Raw genomic sequence first — 20362 nt, forward strand, 5'->3', positions numbered from 1 at the left:
TATATAAAAATGTATTAATATTTATAGAACATTTAAGCAAAATCCTTGTAAAAACTTACATTTCACTTTTTTTAAATCTATTTCACTGTGATGTGATAAGCTGGGGAATTATGAAGTACCCTAACCTATAGCTTTCTATACCCTTGTACTTCCTTTTTCAAAATTGCGCAAATACCAGTTTCACAGCGATACAGAAAATAAAGTAACCGTGGTCAAGTTAAACATTAACAATTCCGTAATGAAAATCAGTATTAACATCAAAACATGAAAAATATGTACAAATATCTTTTTGTGCAAGAACTACACTGCAATGTAGACAAAAGTTTCAAGTGATCTCTTGTACAGGATTATGTTTATTTTATTTTGGGCGTCTTCGCTTGGCTTGCCTTTTGTAGGTTACATCTGGAGCATCCCTTGCAATAGTCCAACAGTAGTCGGCCAATATGTTAGAACTCCACTTTCCCTCATATCTCTTCTCCATGGCTGCAATATCTTGATGGAAACGCTCACCATGTTCGTCACTTACTGCTCCACAATCTTCGGGAAAGAAGTCTAGATGTGAATGAAGAAAGTGGAGTTTCAGAGACATATTGCAACCAAGATTTTCGTAGCACAATAACAACTTTGCTACCAGTTGTTTGTAATTTGTTGCTCGGTGTCTTCCCAAGAACTGTGAACAAACACTCTTCAAGCTTTCCCACGCAGCTTTCTCCTCGCCTTGGAGAATTTCGTCGAACTTGTGATCTTTGAATAGTTGCCTAATCTGTGGCCCTATGAAAACATCCTCTTTAACTTTGGCATCACTTAATCAAGGGAATTGTCCTCTTAGGTACTTATAGGCCTCATCCTCTTGGTTCATGCTCTTAACAAAACTTTTCATAAGACCTAATTTAATATGTAGAGAGGGAAGCAAAATTCGGTTACGATCTACCAGTGGTTCATGCTGCACATTTTTCACTCCCGGCTGAAGAGTTTCTCTGGTATTCCAATCACTTTTGCGGTAATGAGATCCACGATCTCTACTGTCCCATTCACATATAAAGCAACAATACTTTGCATACCTAGCAACAGTGCTATTACTTTAAGGTCACCACAAATGAGCCACTGAAAATCGTAATATTTAATTGCTTGAAGTAAACGTTCCAAGTTTTCATAAGATTCCTTTATATGAACTGCGTAACCTACAGGAATTGAAGGAAGTTCATTTCCAATATGTAAAAGCACTGCCTTTAAACTCGCCTTGGACGAATCTATAAAGAGCCTCCACTCCGTAGGTTCGTAATTAATTTTAAGTGCTGTCATGAGACCATTTACATCTGTACATGCCACAAGTGTGTCTTCCATAGTAAAAAATGAAATGAACATCTTCTCCCTATTCCGATACACTGAAATATTTACTTTTTCCTGCAATAAATTCCATTGCTTTAAGTGTGACGCTAAAATTTCGGCTTTGCTTTTCGAGAGGTCCAAGTCTCTGATTAGATCACTTAGTTCCTCTTGAGTAAGTCTATGTGGTTCACATGGAGGTTCTTCTACAACAAACGTAGGGTCCTTCGAAGTACTTGATTCAGGAGCTTCAACTTCTTGATCATCATCAGAAAAAAGATCGTATTCTTTAGGTGGGTCAGGAACAGGTAGTCCTTCTCCATGTGGAACAGGGCGCATTGCAGAAGGAATGTTAGGATAGATCAAGGCCCGCTTCTTCTTCGTGGAAATTCCCTTCTTGACGGAAGGAACCAAACAAAAATAACAGTCTCTGATGTGGTCGCTTGGCTCCCTCCAAATCATGGGCACTGCAAAAGGCATTGAGCGCCCCTTCCCATTAATCCAATTTCTCAGATTGCTGGCACAAGTGTTACACACAATGTGGGGTGCCCAAGATTTATCTTGGTCTCCAATTTTACAACCAAAGTAATATTGATAGGCTTTTCTTATTAGTGGTGTTATAGTTTGCTTTTGTGAGGAAAATGTCACTTCCCCACACACGTAACAGAAGCTATCCGCACTGTTTACACAATTTCGCGGCATTTTTGTTTATTGAAATCCTCAAAATGTCACTTGAAATAGTTCCGACAACTATTTAAAAATATACATTCGAAATACCAGTATTTTTGCGTAGTTGTAGTTGTATTTTTATGTCCTGCACTACACAAACGTCACACCCAAAACGCTGATAACTGCACTAAACCTGTCTTTTCTAACAATAGCAGAACACTACTGAGATAAGGAACACAATGAAACCAAGCGTTCATATAGTTTCTCCAGTGTTGCCGGATCAGTGTAACATTTTACCCCAAACGAAGCGAATATATTTATTTTTAAAGCGTTATTATTAGACATGCCTGTAAAACGAAAAGTAGAGCTAATATTCGAAAATAGCTTTCAAATTCGTGATCAGCACCACAAAATCAATAAGAATTAGCTGCTTTTGTTCAATTTACATTTTCGTTGTTGAACAGTGTTATCTGTGTTCATTTGTCCTTCCATTAACCTATTATGATTTCTATTACGAAGATCTCTTTCACGCGTTTATTTTGTTGTTCTTTCTTCTCTTCGATATTACGCTTCCGGTGTTGCTAACTACTTTCCACTCACTATTACTTCACTTCTAACTTGCTGTAACGTGCTATAACCTGCCTTATTAAACCTATTGGTAAATTTATATTTTATCCTTGTACCCTGCATTGTTTGTTTAGTGATGCATTATTCACTACTTTCACAAATGTTTTCATTCTATTTCTACTTGGTATTATTCATTCAATTTTAAATTATCTTGTTTCTCTTGTTTTATGCTTATATAATTCTGCTTCAAGTAACTCCTGTTTTTCACTCATATTTTCTAATGTTAATAACATCTGATTTTTTTTTTCATTATAGAAGAATAACCTACAGAATATTTTGTATTCTTTCTATTTAGAATCCCTTGTGTCATACACAAATTTGACTTGTACGTCCGTACACGTTTTCTTGATTGTATGTCATATTCTATGTGTTCTAATTTTAGGCAGCTTTGCACATGAAACCTTTTCGTACATATGCGCATGAAATATTTTCATACTTATACTATAGTCCCCTATAGTCCCCTATTAATTTCCTTTAAAAATAGTCATATAAATGCATCTTCGACAGCATCATCTTGAAATAATAATAATAATAATAATAATAATAATAATAATAATAATAATAATAATAATAATAATAATAATAATAATAATAATAATAATAATAATAATAATAATAGTAAATAATGGGGGAAAAGATTGATCAGTAGTGTGAAAGTAATTCATAATTTGCTTTAACTACCAAAATCAAACATTTTTTAAAAGACGAACTTTATGAAGGTTGGCAAGTACATCTTTTTCAAGAGACATGTATTTTCGTATTTTCGAATGTTACTGAAGTCAGATATAGAAAATTTATAAGTATATTATTCTATAAATTAAGTTTAAATTATTTGTGAATAATTTCCTGTCCAATAATAGTATTCGATTATTTAATTTAATAAGTGTTTTAATACATTAATTTACACGAAGTTTTTAATACTTTTTACTTTCTTTGCTTTAGACTGAAAGGTGGATTGACAGCGAATCCACAATTGTATGAAGCTCATGGATTAATCAGCGTAGGAGACATCAACTATATTGAAGCTCTAGGAAGTCTTACTCGTCACGCTGATGCACCAACAGGAACCTTAAAGATTAACGCAAGACATTACCTTGATGTGAATGGAAATTTCCAACTTACTAATATCAAAGGTGGTGGCAATCTGGACATTATTTTCCCTAGAGCTAATAGAAGAATACATGGAAATGCTGATTACACAAGAAAGGGAACGAAATACCGCGGGTCAGCAGAAATACAATTTGATGCCGATCAAAATCCAAACCAAAGAATTCGCTTAGAAACTGTCACAGACTATTCACATAACAGTCCACTAAGCATTGACTCCAGGTACTTGCTGTTTCATATCACTAATAGTAAAATGTTTAGTTTTTTCTCCGAAAGAATTATTACTAAGGAGTGATAACACAGTTTATTAATTGAAGAAAGCGAAGTCATTTCGTAATCAATATTCTAATTTATTTCATTATCTTAACTAGATTTACATTCAAGAGTGTGTTGTAATGAGAATGAGATATGGGAAAGCTAAAATTAAAAGAAGCATATTCAAGAGATATTGAATTTACTTTAATACTTTTAACTGAACCTCATTTAAGTTCAATAAAACAGGTTAGAATTATATTACAAGTTAATTCTTCTCTTTTTACTGAATTACGAGTTATTCTTATCCCCAGATCTACTCTTCCCAACATTTAGCGAAGCGCGTATTAGCTGTCAGTCAAACAATATTTCCAACTTGATGTCCGTCAGCGACAAAAGAAAAGAGCCCTGGGCAAGAGTTCTATGTCCAGTGGAGTACACATAACAAGAGGGCTTCCCTTGCCTGAGACACAAACCTGTAAGTCTCAATGGAAGACAGTCTTCCTTAAGAGTTGGAACTTTTTCTAATATTTCTAAATAGAAAGTCTCCTAGGAAACCGATTTCTTCAATACGAATCAATCGTCTGTTTTTTACTACATTATCATATAATCTTCTATTACAAGCATATCACTCACTGTGAATATAGAAATTTCCTTGAGCTACGGTCCTTCATTAATAAGTATCTTCGTTTCGACTTTAAGAATTAACCTCTGTAATATTCTTCTTTTCCTTCTTCTTTTACATTCGACTATGGCTTCTATTATATTCCAACTAAGACATTGAAGTACGTTCAACCGTTTCTTTTTCTCTTTATAACCATCTCCAGTATTTTTTTCGCTTCATCTTTGGTTAACATTTTCTCATTTGTATTTTATTTGCCGAGCCAAGTTACTCCACTCTATTCCATATCCACACATCGAAACCATTCGGTCATTTTCAATACCTTGCTCCTAATATTCATGTTTGTATTGCGTACAATACTATAATATATACCAACATTTTAATGTTTTTTTTTTATCTGTGTGTATTCAAGAATCTAGAATTTTTCCTTTTTCCCCCTATCTTTTCGAGTGTTCACCAATCTTTTCCTTACTTTTACTTCCCATGCACTTTTGAGACCTAGGTACTGAAAACTTTACTACTTTCTTCTTCTCTCTTCTGTATAAACACTGCTCCCATCTTTCCAATCACCACTGCTTTCTTTCTTTTCTCGCATTTATTTTCTTTCAAATTATCCATAGCTTTTCCTCAAGTATCTAGCATCCTGTCAACAAAATCCATATCGTCTGCTAAGTGAACACCCATAATCCTTCTACCTCCTTTAAAACGTCATATTCACTACACAGATTCCTTCACAACTCTTTATTTGTATACGTTTCTTGTGAGTCCTCGATTTTTCATTTCACCCTAACATTTTTTTAACATTTCTATGTGTACACATGTACAAACTTTCAGCATGTATCACTAATTACTTTAATGAACTAATTGTGTCTTTTGTGCTCCTTTTTTATCTACTACAATTAGTTTAATTTCTTATTGCTATGCGTTTATTCAAATTTGTCCTTCAGCATCGTAAACTCTTAAATACCTTCTCTATAGGATTGGTTCTTAGTGTTATGTGTCCTGTTAGTTCCTCCACATATTTTATTCACCTCTCTGAGACTTAAGTTTTTGTTAACTATCTATTCATTTTTATTTTTCTCTAGTGCCATATTTGTTCTTTTATTGTTCCTACTTTTTTCCAGTGATTTAATTCATATTTATGTATAATATCTTTCTGAGTAATAATACATATATACACCTAATACATGTATACGTATACAGTATAATAATATATATGTACAATATTTTTCCCTGGCTTTGGCGGTTTGGTTTTATAATTCGCTATTCAACTTCTTATATGCCTTTCCCTCCCCTACCCCTCTTTAATATTATCATAGTTGTTTACCATTCTTTCCCCTTGTTTTCTCCAACACTCTTTCAGTAATCTATGGCTTCTTAGCTCTCTTCAAATTCATGTAGCTTACTTTGTGCACATTGATGTATAATAAACTACTCTTATCATTCATAAGTTCGAGTGCCTATTCGTTCTGAAATTCATCCGTCAGCATTATTGAAGATTCCTCTTTAAGTTTCCAAACAAGTTTATTTTTCATTTCTCCATATTTCAACATAGTAGCAACTGGCCTATTGCATACTCCGTTTAGTCTGGTTGGATGTTTATACTGAATATTCACTTCACTAGTACTAAGTTAGAATTTGAGAAGACGTCTGCTTCAGTCAGAATCTTCACTAAACTATTCCGAAACGATGACATATAACTAACACTCACCTATAATACTATAACATGACATCATATACTATAATACTATAACATGACATATATTTGACACTTCTGTCACTGTATTGGGAACTTCCAGGTATCTGATTCCCTTGTGATTCAAGTGATTCGTCTTACTAATCTGCACAATTTTATGGATATCTCTAATTTCTTTTTCTTCCTCCTAAACCATATTTATCTACTATTCTATCTTCTTATCCTTCGCCACAACAAATTCAAATCACCCATTGCAAACACGTATTCACCATTTTTCCGATTTCCTATATGTTCTCGTAGTTTAGTTGCACTTCTTCTGTCTGTTCACAGTTTTTGGTGCGTACATATGTACCAACTTTATATCCTTCATAATAATCTTATTAACTAACTATACTTTCATAACTTATTTTAGAAGTTTGTGTAAAATCATTTCCCTAGCAATATCTTCGTTTTTTATATAGCTTAAAGAGAACCATTCTACTATTTATTCATATAATTTTACATATTTCTACCTAACTTAAATTCTTTTGAGTCGCTTCTTCCTTCAAGTTTTACAAATTCCTTTCTTGTAACATGATACGCATATTATAAGTTCATATTCTAATATTCTATCTTCTTTCATCCCTTTTTAAAATCATTATCTTTTTGTACTCTTGAATAATAGTCTTCTGTAAGATATACTCTTGCAGATTCGAGCAGAAATACCTGATTGCGTTTGGAATGAATGTCGAAGATATCATATTTTAGTCAATCTGGCTCTGGGTAAATGTAAGCTTTCTCCCTTCGCACCAGGCCCGCAACCAGAGGGGGGCTAGGGGAGCCTGCTGCCCCCTAAACTTTTCGTGGCCTCCAGACCTCAATACAGAATGCTATTATTAATACAAGAAACATAATTTAGATATTTGTAAGAGAATTTTTAATGACTTGCCCCCCCTAACATATTCATGCCCCCCCCCCCAAACCTCGGTGGCTGGTTTCGGGCCTGCTTGCATACTTTGTCTGGCCAATCCATATGAACCAATTTCAAACAGGTGATCTTTCTGTTCCTAAACTATTTCCAACTTTGGACTAAATGCCACTGTAGAATATAATCTTCTTCCCCAGCACAAAGTACAGTTTACGTAAGTAGTAAATATAAATATGGTACCTATTTTACTATATTGCTGTTTGTAATTGTGGGATTTGTTATATTATATAGGAACACCATATACGTATTAGACAGGAAAGCTACTATCAATGCAAGAGCCAATCTGCCTGACAACATCTATGACGGAGAGAGTACTGGAGATATAGAAATCAATGTGTTAAGACATCAGCTGGCTGGAAAAGGAAGACTAGTTTTGCATTCCAGAGCCAGTGACAGCGAAGGAGAGGTCAGTTTGGATTTGTCACACACTGGTCCGTCAGGTCATCCTCACAGCATTAACTTGCAGACTACTGTAAGGAATTATGACCCACAGTTCCTTACACTTGTAAGTTCAGGACAAGTTGCAGTGGATCTTGGCCAAAATAACAACGTGAAAACAATTTACGGCGTTTCGCATAAAGTTGAAGGCAACAGCAGAATTTTAGGTGCAGAGGTGAGTAAATATATTTTTAGCGTAAATAAATTTGTTAGACTGTAATCAAACAATAATAATTTCGCACTTCAAACAGATCAATTTTTTTTAATCCAGTATATTAGCGTATGCGCTAGATGAAGAAAAGATAGAAGAATTTGGAATGTATTAGGCAAGATATTTGTTTTAAAGTTTTAATTTGTGCTGAAATGATAGAATTTGGCGACAACCTATTATTTAATTGTCTTTAATTCTATATTATTGTTTCGGAATAGTTCTTTCCAGAATGAGAATATACTCATCTACAGGACAAAATTAATTAATTTCTTATATATATATATATATATAAATTATATAAAAATACCTTTATATGACAGCAGTATCCCTTCTTCAAGTACGTAAATTCCTACAACAGTTACAAATCTAACATAAAAAAACTGATTTTGTATGTAATCTACAAATACGGGGAAACGGCTTAACTGTTAGAAATTAATTTTGGAATATAATTATCGCTACCTTGAACTGGGTTATTATCATGTCAATTTGATTAAAATGTGTATCAAAACGAGGGAGTAGGAAGGCTTAATTTTTTAGAAAAATTGAGTATATCACTAGCCCGTCAAGTATGGAAGATGAAACGCGATACATAACTTTTCATTAAAAATAAACACACCCGTGTCCCAGCGTTTTTTAATGTTCCCTTTTAAGGCGGAGATAGGAGACATTTTATATATGCATTTGTTTTCGACACATCGAGAGAGACATTATCTGGTGTTTGTGATCGCATAACTAGAAAACGGTCCACAGATTAAAACTGATTCCGGAACATGGTTAGTACCTACCTCAAGCTACGTTTTTACCATATCACTTTGATTCGATGGTGTGTTTTAAGAGGAATATGTGCGGCTCAAAATTTATGCGATAAATATATTACTAGCAAACCCAATATAAATATATTACTAGCAGGACACAAATATCGGTCATTTTAAATCATTTTCAAATGTCTCTCCCCTCCTTTAAGTTCCACGTCAAAGCGATATGACAGAAACCATCTCAGATTCGAACTTCATATAGGTTGATGAAAATTTTATCGAGATCGGTCAGGTGGTTGAAAATTTTATCATCTCCTCCTCCCCCTCCCCTGCGTTACATCGTCAAAGTTAAATGACAAAAATTACCCCAGACCCGAATGTCATGTATGTTGAAAATTTGATCGAGATCAGTTACATGATAAAAATTATCCCAGGCTCAAATGTCATGTATGTTGAAAATTTGATCGAGATCGATTGGGTGGTTCAAGAGTTAAGTTCTATTAATTTTTATATGTTAATCTCCCCTTTCCCTGCCCCTCCCCTAGATTCTACGGACAAAGTGAAAATATTAAAAAAAAAAATAAAAAAAAACTTTTGAGGCTCGAATGTCATCTATGTTGAAAATCGGATCGAGATCGGTCAGGTGGTTCAAGAGTTATTAAGTTTTATTTATATTTATATATCTCTCCCCTCCCCTCCTCCTACCGTAAGTTCTACCGTCGAAGGGATATGATAAAAACTACCCCAGGTTCGAACCTCATGTATGTTGATAATTTGATTAAGATTGGTTCGGTGGTTTAAGCGTGATGAAGTCACGAAGACAGTCACTTTTATTTATTTATTTATTATTATTATTATTTATATATATATATATATATATATATATATATATATATATATATATGTCCCACCTTCCCCTCCCCTACATTGTGCCATCAAAGTAAAATGACGAGAACATCCCAGGTTTGAACCTTATCTATGTTGAAAGTTTGATCGAGATCAGTCGGGTGGTTCTTAAGTTTTATTAATTTTCATATATTTATCCTCCTTCCCTCCCTCCCCTAAATTCTACCATGAAAAGCGAAATAACAACAAACTTCCCAGGTTCAAACTTTATCTATGTTGAAACTTTGATCGAGATTGGTCGTTTGGTTCAAGAGTTATTAAGTTTTATTTATTTTTTTTATAAATCCCCCTCCTCCCCCTCTCCTAAGTTCTACCGTCAAAGTGAATAGCTAAAAACACTTCCAGGCTAGAACTACATCTGCTTCGAAAATTTGATCGAGATCGGTCGGGTGGTTCAAGAGATTAAGAGTCACAAACATAGTCACTTTCAATTTGGATCTGAAGTTTTTTGTTCACAGACACCGCTATTAATGTATAGATTTCAAGAGCGCTTTAAGCTAGAAACATGAAACTATATATAAACTCTTCATTGAAAATAAGTGGAAATGTGACTCGTTTTTGAAATTTCCCATTTTAAGGAAGAGGGAGAGTAGCATTGTATACATTTTTTCGTCATGTTGAAATCGACGTTATTCCGTTTGAAATGAAGTTTGGAACATAGTTAGCATCTATCTCAAGCTGGATTTTTATTATGTCACTTTGATTAAAGGACGTATCCAAAGTGGGGTAAACGGGTTCAAAAATTTGTGCCAAAGATAGATTACTTACAGGTCTTTACCATTTCACGTACATTAAAATGTATATTCTAATAGGTGTAGGGGCTGAAAATACTTCCATAAATCTATCTATTTTCCCCGTGCAAAAGAACAGACATTTCAGCTGGTAATGGATAAATTATAAGTTCAGATTGTTATATAAAGTGTAATAGATAAATTATGAGTTGAGTTGTATAAAGTGTAAGAATATAAACAAAAGGTTTATAGGAAGTTGTACCTAAATTAATTTAGTATTCAAGATGTCTTTTCTTGAGGTCCAGTCAGTCCATGTTACTTATTACTCGTACCAATTTGTGTAAAGGATATCGAGATAAATTGTAAACAGCAATAATAGAGAGTGTGTAGTATAATCTAATTTTCAAAAATTTTACTCTATTTTACAGTTTGAAGTTGATAGTCCTTTGATTCCATCTCAAGTTGCTGCAAATTTATTGGCTGTTCTTAGCGATACTTCCTTGTCCGTAAAATCAGGTGGACGATATGGTACTGATGCCAGAATAGAATCAACTTTGTTATTGAAACAGGAAGGAAATCGCAGACAGAGTGAATCTGCATTAAATGTTGTTACACCTCTAGAATACCTCAGACAATTGAGAGTAGAACATTCACTTATTGTTGATGCCAGTAACCCAGATCATGTAAGTTATTCAACATTAGTTTCCTTTGTATTAAATTTACTTTCTTATGTTACAATCAACATATGTTTGCTAGCTATATTGCGAAATACAATTGCTTAATAGATTAAAGGAAATGAAAGTCCAACGGAATTTGGGAATTGTTGTTTATTTCCTCGTTTAGAGTTTAGTGATCCCGCTCAGGAAGAGCTAATGCAATACATAACTCTATTTTTTAAGTTGAAAATCTTATATAATTTCAATGAGCGCGGAATCCGGATTCTAGAATTGGGCAATGGATTAAAATATGTAATAAAATGTATAAAGTATATTTTCACTGTAGTATCAATTCATATTGATAAATATTAAAATGAAACGAAACATTAAACGGTTAAATGTTCTTTGCGATTTTATGTACAGCAATTTGTACTCAAAATTCATTAAGAATAAGGATTTGATTCACTGAGTTTAGAACGAGAATCACAAATGCAGAAAGAAATAAAGATTCAGGCCTAACACAGAAACTTTGTCCTTGTAATCTTTTATTAAGATGAATAAATGAACTACTTACATAGATTTTCCTGAGAAAAATAGCTAATAATATGGTTGTTGTTTATTAAGTGCTATCTGAAGAACTTGTTCTTCCAAAAAGGAAAAAGATCAATGAAAAAATACATGAAACATATTCAAACCTTAGGCTCAAGAAACTCATTGACATAATTTCTAGTTCATTTGGAGTTCAAGTTTCCACTCTCCTCCAAAAGTCACTCCTAGATTTTTTTTTTAAATAAAGGTTGTGTTATTTTACTTTCTAGTTCGCGAAAACTGGAAATTTAACTCATTTATTGGGACTGCTAAGCAGTGAAAAGAATAAGAAGAAATAAGCTATTATTCAACTTTTCAAACTCCTTGATAAAATATTTTTCTACGATATTGTCTAGCTACTTGAAATTTAAGCATTCTGAATGTAGTCTACATAACATTCTAAGATTCCAGTGAAGTTGTTGGCGAAAGTTCCATTGAAATTGGTTCAATACTGTTCGAGTTAAATAAAGCCAGATATATATATATATATATATATATATATATATATATGTATGCATACGGTATACACACACAGTAATCTGTTAAAAGATTTATTGTATTAATCCAGATGGTGGAAAAAATGTTATAGTTGCCTTAAAGTCAAAAGTTGCAATTTCCGTTTCTGTTTACTATCAGTAAACTATTGTAAGATATTCGCAGAATTCATGTTTTAAAATTTGCTTTTTATTCTTCTCCTATATAGGTGAATAGAATCCAAAAGAGAGAAAGGAAGACAACCTTGTTTTCCGGATTAGATTACTACCTCTATATTAATTCTTGCGAGCTACATGCGTTCTATGGTCATACAATCCCTTAGGCGTTTAGAAAACGTAGTTTCTCCTACGATAAACTACACAAAAGTCATTTTTCTTACCTATATTCGAAACTAAGTGAAGCTAAAAGGTTCCCTTGGACAGACGATCTTTAAATTATAACGTCATCGATGTTTGAAATTCATTTTTAGTCAATACAAAAGATAAAATGTCAAGAATGTTTGTGTTTTAATGAGTCTAAGATTAAAATAAATAAGTTATCTATTTTGTCTCAGTAGTGAGATAATTGTTGCCAAAAGGTGCAACTGAAAGTTATACTCAAAGTCTCAGCGATAACTCTAATTCTGTGTTACACCTCTCCGACCCAACAATGAAATCTCATTGTTACTATTTCTGATTTTAGGTTGATATAAAGAGTGCAGGTACTATACAGCACAATGAGATCCACACTATCAGAGCAGAGGCAGACACACAGCTATCATCTAACAGCATTACTGGTCGATACTTGCTTCATTTGCCTAACGATAGTCCTAAAACTCTAACTGTAACTGCTTCACGCAATACCCAGACACCAGGAGTTTTAGCCATCACGGCTTCCGCTGGACTGGATCTTGGAAATAACCGTGAATTGAATCTCGACGTGAGATCAGAAGTCCGCAGAGAAAGTCTCAATTTACATCTCACTATCCTCACTCCTGATGGCAGATATGATAGATTGGAACTACTCCTTGACCATAAGGTAACAATTTGTAGTTGCAATATCTACATGTAGAAACTTAATTCATTTTTGTTTGCAGGAACAACATGGAATAGATGATTATGGGATCTATATCGGAAGATACATGAGAAACTGAATTTTGAAAAATGGTTGGTTTAATAGTAATACATATATACACATTTATATATTTTATATAGCCTTCGAGAAACCATTTCACAGTGAAAGTCTTCGTACAACCAAAATACTGAAAATTAGGAAAGTAATATTTCTTCACAATATCCACTAGATACAGAAATGCTAGGACGTATATAATGTTCTTGTATCTGTAACTAATCAACAGAAATGTAGATTGTTACGAATACTTTTTCATTGAAGTTTATGTCATGAAAAACACTGAACGCGATATCCGCACATCTAACCATTAGCCACCCTCGTTGTTGTCATTTGGTTCTATAGTTTTACGTAACTACAGTTTATAAGCATAAAGATGGATAACTATTGATCTTGGCACATTTGTTTACAAATAGCAACATTGAATGATTTACTTTATCTCCTTACAAACGCCTGATGCACCTCCTCAAAATATTCTTCCAAAATGAACAATCTGCTACTTTCCGTGCATTTTACAACAATTTCTGTTTGTTTGAATTTATTCATCCTTACTCTCCTTCGTGTGGAGGGTTTTCATCATCCTACTGCTTTGAACTTTCGGTGCTCTCGTGTTACAGATTTTAGTTCTTCAAGCCATAAGACACATAGATTTCTCCTGCGAAGACGCTGCTATTGAGCCACTAGCCCCATCATTCGTCACCAACTAGTTCCATCACGCATCATATACAACATATATATGTATGTGTGTGTGGGTGTGTGTGTATGTGTGTGTGTTTGTGTGTACGTGTATGTGCGTATGTGTATATGTGTTGTTTATATGGTATAGAGTTGGTTAACATATAAGTTTGAATATTAGTTATTTAAATATGTAGTTATTTAAATAACTTGAATACATACAGAAAATATATGATACTTTTACCTATAAGTACCTAAAAATAGAAAAGGAAGCTATGTACTTTGAAGATATTAAAAGAAAATATTACCATGCGATTTTAATAGATTTTTTAAGTCGAACTCTTTCTGTTTATTAAGTTCTCTTTATTAATTAGCAAAAGTTACTAATATTTTTAATGGTTATGAAAAGAAATATGACGTTCACAGAGTACTTTTACTCAATAGATTTCGTACAGTACTTTTACCTATATATTTAACCTTCACGTTCATAGGTACTCAAATAGGTATTTCTCTCTCTCTCTCTCTCTCCATATATATATATATATATATATATATATATATATATATATATATATATATATATATATATATATATAAATAAACTCTTTTAAGTTTGTAGATTTGACATCTGAAAAATGATAGAACTCTGAGAAAACATGAAACATATAGCTTTCGAGGGTATTATAGCTCGTTATTGCACCATAGGTGGATTCTATAGTATATAGAAAAGTATGCTATAGTATTCTTTTATGTTAATTATGTTCTAATTGTATATGTTCTATTGTATTTCAATTCCGATTTGAGATTGTTTCGTCTATTTTATTACAGAATTTGAATGATGGACGTACTTTTGAAACAGATCTGACAGTAGTTGCAGGATCTAACAATCGAATCGGCATAAGGAACAAATTGGACATTGCTCCAGGTCAATTTGCCATAGACACAACTATCACACGACCAAACAGAGAGATTACCTTGGCTGGACGCATTGATATTCAATCTATTAGGCAATTCAACTTTGAAATAAGATCTAACTTCGGTGGCGATGATGGATACTTGAGAGCTGATGCCCAAGCTAGGCTAGAAAATATTGACGACTTTGAAATCAGTGGAAACTTAGATAGTCCTTATTTCAGGCTTAACAGCTATCACTTTGAACTTACTACTAAAGGTGCTACAAAGAGTGGCAGGGGAATCTCCATCAAAATCAGACAACAAAATCAAAATGTCATTGCAGGAAGGTAAGTTAGAAAATATGAAATTACAGAAATATATATCTTTTCCAGGTGATAAATACATGTTTCTACTTAATTATTTTTAATAAACTTTTGTTCTACGCACGCGTTCGTTTGACTTTGTCAGAAAAACAGATTAAGAGAATTGTTTCAGAAAAGTAATATTTAGGAATTTTAGAGACAAACTGAATGAAAATTATATAGACACTTTGTATTTATGCACCAAGAAATCCTTGGAAAGAGAAACAATTGAATTAAAAGAATAGTTTCCATGTGGCAAAAGAAAAAGTTTAAATCAAAAAACCAATGAATAAAGTGCACATGTTTCAAAATTTTCCATTTGGAAGTATTTGTGAGTACATAGTAAGTATTATTGTAGTACTGTACTATTACTTCCGTATTTTTATATATTTTCATTTCTTTTGTCCTTGACTAAGATTTCCTTAGTACGTAAAGTTCAAGAGGATGCTTGACGAAAAGTAGAGTTAATCGCTTTTATTTTAAGAGGATCACTCACTAAGTGGTCTTTTATTGTATTTTAAGTGAAGTCATTGTTAGAATTGCGTTAAGATGTAAAACAATTGTTCATAAATTTCGTTATTGTTCATGAAACTCCATTTTATTCGAGTTTATGCAAAAAGAAATCTTTAAAAAAATGGAAAAATTATGTTTTAGAAAGAGAAGTAATGTATAACTACATATTTTAATCAATATTTTTCCTTAACCTACATTTTTCTGAAGAAGTTTGAGAATGCAACGGATCCGTAGAATAACAATTGTACTTCAGAGAAAAAGATACGAAAATTAAGTGCATTATTGTGCTTTTCTTTCTTTTCTTAGTGTATCTGTCTTATGATGGGTTTTAACTGGATGCTCTCCATTTCTTTCTATGATGTACCTCTGCTTTTATCTATATGCATACTCTTCAGTTTTTCACTGCATTCATCATTCTTATCTTTTCCTTCCTCTTCCTTTTTCCCTCCTATTTTTATTTTCAGAAGATAATTCTGACACAGTATGTTCCTCAGCCAAATTGTCGTACTCATTTTAATTGCTCATAATATTTTTCTTTCTTCTCCTATTCTTATGAGTGTATCTTTTTTTAAATTTATTTTTTCCGTCTGTTACATTTTAAGAATCTTTCTTCATAACCACAATTGAAAACTTTAGATATTTTTCTTCTTTCTTTCTGATTATCATAGAAACCAACATTCTAAACAACAACAACCAAAAAAAAAAAAGCCAAAGCTCTTTCTCATATCCAAAGCGAGTGTTTTTTTTTTTTTTTTCTGTAAGCTATCTTTTTACTTTTCCATTAGCTCTCTTTCTTGTTGCTATTTTACTTCTTATTTCTTCTGTAAAGCTTATATAACACGTTACTAGGCTTTCCATGTATTTGAAGGACTTCACTTGCTATACCCTCTTATCTTTATAGACATAACTTATTTATGATACTTCCATTCTTACTGACTCTCATTACTTTATCCTACATTTATATTTATTCTGATTTCTTTCCTCATTGTTACAGTACCGTCCATCATGTGTTGTAATCTTTCTTCTGTCTCTGCCAACATTGCTTCATCATCTGTACATTTAATATCCTTTATTCCTTCTTCCTCCACAGTTATTCTTCTTGTGTTTTCTGAAGCTCTTTCCACGGGCGTCTCTGGCGGGGGGACAAGGGGGACGCATCCCCCCCAACAAGTACAAAATATTCAATATTTTATTCTAATTTAATTTATTTACCAACGACAGAACAACATGTAAATAATAATTATTATATGTATTTAGAATATAATATTCATGTTGTGAAACGATTATAACAGAGTTCTTGATATACCTCAGGGGGTCCGTGAAGGTAAGTAGAAAGGTAAGAAATGGAATCGAAGATAATAAACAGGTTGGGCTAGATAGCAGCGGCGGCTGGTACTATATGTTGCATGGTTGTGCAACCGGATATTTTTTTTAATACTAAAGATATTTTTAAGTATTAAAGTAGTGTATCAGTAAAAAATAAACCTTTGTTCTTGAGCGCAAAATAGTATTGATGCATTTCTAAAAAATTAAATTAGAAAAACTGAAAGAAAGAGAGTGATATACATATCCAGTGGCAACGAGCGTTACATGCTAGAGACGCTAGAGACGCCAGTGGCTCTTTCTGTCAGTGCCTCAGCTCAAATATTGAAAAATGTTGAAGGCAAACAACATCCTTATCTTACTCACTTGCGATGTTTATTTCTGCTGTTTCTACATCACCTACTTGAACTACCACTTCCGCATTTGTATATTTCCTTTATTAGCCTTCTTTTTTCCCAGTATATTCTAATGTTTTTCAAAAGATTCATTAAAATGGTTCAGTAGACTCTATTGAACGCCTTTTCCAAATCAATAAAACATATATACATATCTCTGTTTACTTCCGGCATCCATTCTCACATTATCCAAATCAGAGTCCACTTGTGTTCCTTACTAAGACTAAACTGAATTTCACTTACGTTCTTTTCGAGTTTTCTTTCTATTCTTCTTAACAAAATCATTTTCATCGCCTTTATTAAATGACAAATAAAGCTAGTTGTCCTATTATCCTTTCATTCTTTGGAGCTAATCCTTTTTGGCAAGGGAAGCAATATCTTCCTCGGTAAATCCTTAGGCTATATGCCGTAACTAGTATAACCATTTAGCAGTTTGGTCATTTAATCTAATGCTTTTATCATTGTTTTCCTTTAACAGGAAATAATTTTACCTTTAGATGACTTTTAGGAATGTTGCTCTTACAGGACTTTCCTATATAAATATATCTACCGCCTCTAGCATTTTGTTAAGTCCTTTAAGCAGCTTAAAATTTGCAAATACTCTTACAATAATTGTAGAAATTAAGAATGAATTATTTTGAAATAGTGCTGACACGTTTATAGTGCTGACATCCTGACATGTATTTTGAAATAGTGCATGCTTTCTACGAGAATAATTTCATACCAACTTTATAAACTGAAATAATCTGCAGTCATAGATGGAAGTAATATATGCAATTGTATATTCTAGCTGTACAAATGAAATGTAAGGGGAAGTTCATACAGTTGCTAGCTGCTTCATTGATATATAATTATTTGAAATAAACCAAGCTTAAAATAAACCAAGATCTAACTTGTTAGAAAATTAATTATATAACCTTTAAAAAATATTTGAAAGTTATTAATTTTAGTGATATATAAATATAAAGTACAAGATCGTACATTGTACACTATGTTTAAATTATATTCAATTACAAATCTTTAAATATGAGAAATATGACATTTTCAAATATTTAATAAGTAATATAAGACATTTACCATATATACACAGAGGTTGTTCAGCCTACGTTTGGCCGATTTCGTTCCTTCCCCTCCCGGGCAGAATGGACTTACCCGGCCTGGCTCGTGGCGTCCTGCAGTATTGTGCAGTGGCTTTCTGGGAACGGAGTTGCCTTTCCGCGCGGACGACAATAACGCACAAAACAGGACCATTATTGTGAGTGTTGTGTTAAATTTGTTTCCAAGTGTGTGGGTTTCCGCTCTGTGACCAAAATGCCGCCCAAACTAAGCCAGTTTTGGGAAGGCTATGTTACGGCTGTTTATGACTCCCACTTTAGTGTTTTTCTATCATTAGAAAACAGTGCAAGAAGAATGGTCGCAACATCAGTTTAAGTGGAATAAAAATGTTATTAAAAAGTACAAGGGCAACGAAGCTCCACCATTTGGATCACCAACGAAGTTACCTAGGAAGCGGGAATGCACCAAGGTCACCTCCACCATGCAAAGGAAACTTCGCAAAATGACAATGCAAGAAAATCCGCCAACACAAAGGTGTATGGCTAATCGTCTTGACATGTCTTTGGGGACTGTGAGCCGGACGTTATACCATCAACTCAAGCTGGAAAAAGTCATGAAAGCTCGCGGCCATCTTCTCACGGATGCCCACCAAAAGGAACGAAAGTGTAACGCCCGAAAGCTGTACGAAGGGCATCTGGCAAAACAAAGGTATGGTGTACGTCGTAACGCTCGATGAAGCATGGATTTACCTTTCCGACTGCGGCAAACCGAGAGCCATTATGTACCGAGAGAAAGGCGCCAAGAACTTCAGAAGGTGGGTCCGTGTCTTTAAAGAATCCTTCCCACAAGGGTTCATAGTCGTTACTGGCTACTGTTACCGAGGTAAACTGAAGATTCGTAGGGTGGCGAAGAACTGCGAAATAAATTCGCAGTATTTTCAGGAGCAGATCATGCGGCCGATCTACGAGCATGAGATTCCAACAATGTAAGAAATGACGCCAATCTGGTGCGCATTCACATGGACAAGGCCTCATCACATACCTCAACAATCGTCCCTCGCATTCTACAGGGAGATGGAGGAGGCAAGTGGTATACAGGTGATACCTTTCAATGAGGTACCTGTTAAATCTCCAGATGCAAGTCCTATGGACTATTGTGGATTTGGATTGCTGAAGCAAGCTTTGGGAAAACGGCGTGTGACAACTGTGGATGGGCTTTGGAAAGCTGTACAAAGGGAATGGGACAAGATTCCCCTCCCAGTTCTTTAGAGAAGCCTATCGCAGTGTAAATTACGCTTTCGGGCTATTGTTAGGAACTAAGGGGAACACATCGAGCACTTAAGGACCTGGCGGCATGGATTCTTCTAAATTTTTAGGTAAGTCGAAATTGACCAAATTTAGACTGAACAACCTCTGTAGAAAACTATTTTGACATTCTATTTCCCAACATTAAGAATTATTAAGGATAGTCAAGAAATAAATAAAAGGCTTGACTTTCTTCTGAGAACAAATATTGCTATTTCGCAACGTAATTATTGCTAATGATGTCGAAGGATACAAGTTAATTAGTTGGGTAGTTTCTTTAGAGTTCAAGCATTTCTTTCAGTATCTAAACTATATAAAATCTGAAGCTATCTTAATATGATAACCAAAATATGAAACTATAGCTTAATGTTGTATCTAAACGGTACGAACTTTTACCGAAAATCGAACCCGGATTTTCCCCAACGAAGGCAGCAATGAGAAACCATTTAACCGTGAGTGAGTCCTAATACACATTATGAAAGTGTATTAGATACGAATTTAAGAAGGATATGATCAGTAAGAAGTTAATTTGAAACGAGAATTATAAATAAACTTCATCTTCTTATGAGATGCTTCTATAGTTTGCTCTTCATTTTTTTGCTTTCTTTCGTTGAAATAAATTTTTAAAGAACGTTTTAATATTCTACTTTTCATAACTGCTAATAATACATAATTTTTCACATGCGA

At 33.7% G+C, this 20362-nt stretch overlaps 1 protein-coding gene across 1 annotated transcript in view; it reads left to right on the plus strand.

Annotated features, from left to right (window-relative positions):
• Window positions 1-20362, plus strand: part of apolpp (retinoid- and fatty-acid binding glycoprotein apolipophorin) — a 248875-nt gene that overhangs the window by 116929 nt on the left and 111584 nt on the right. Inside the window, exons 24-28 of the mRNA XM_081759450.1 lie at window positions 3565-3951; window positions 7498-7879; window positions 10736-10990; window positions 12728-13063; window positions 14657-15069. Coding sequence (XP_081615576.1) covers window positions 3565-3951; window positions 7498-7879; window positions 10736-10990; window positions 12728-13063; window positions 14657-15069 — 1773 coding nt within the window. The remainder of the gene's footprint in view (window positions 1-3564; window positions 3952-7497; window positions 7880-10735; window positions 10991-12727; window positions 13064-14656; window positions 15070-20362) is intronic.

Source organism: Thermobia domestica, chromosome 5 (genome assembly GCF_964235325.1).
Source record: "Thermobia domestica chromosome 5, izTheDome1.hap1.1, whole genome shotgun sequence".
Lineage (NCBI taxonomy): Eukaryota > Metazoa > Arthropoda > Insecta > Zygentoma > Lepismatidae > Thermobia > Thermobia domestica.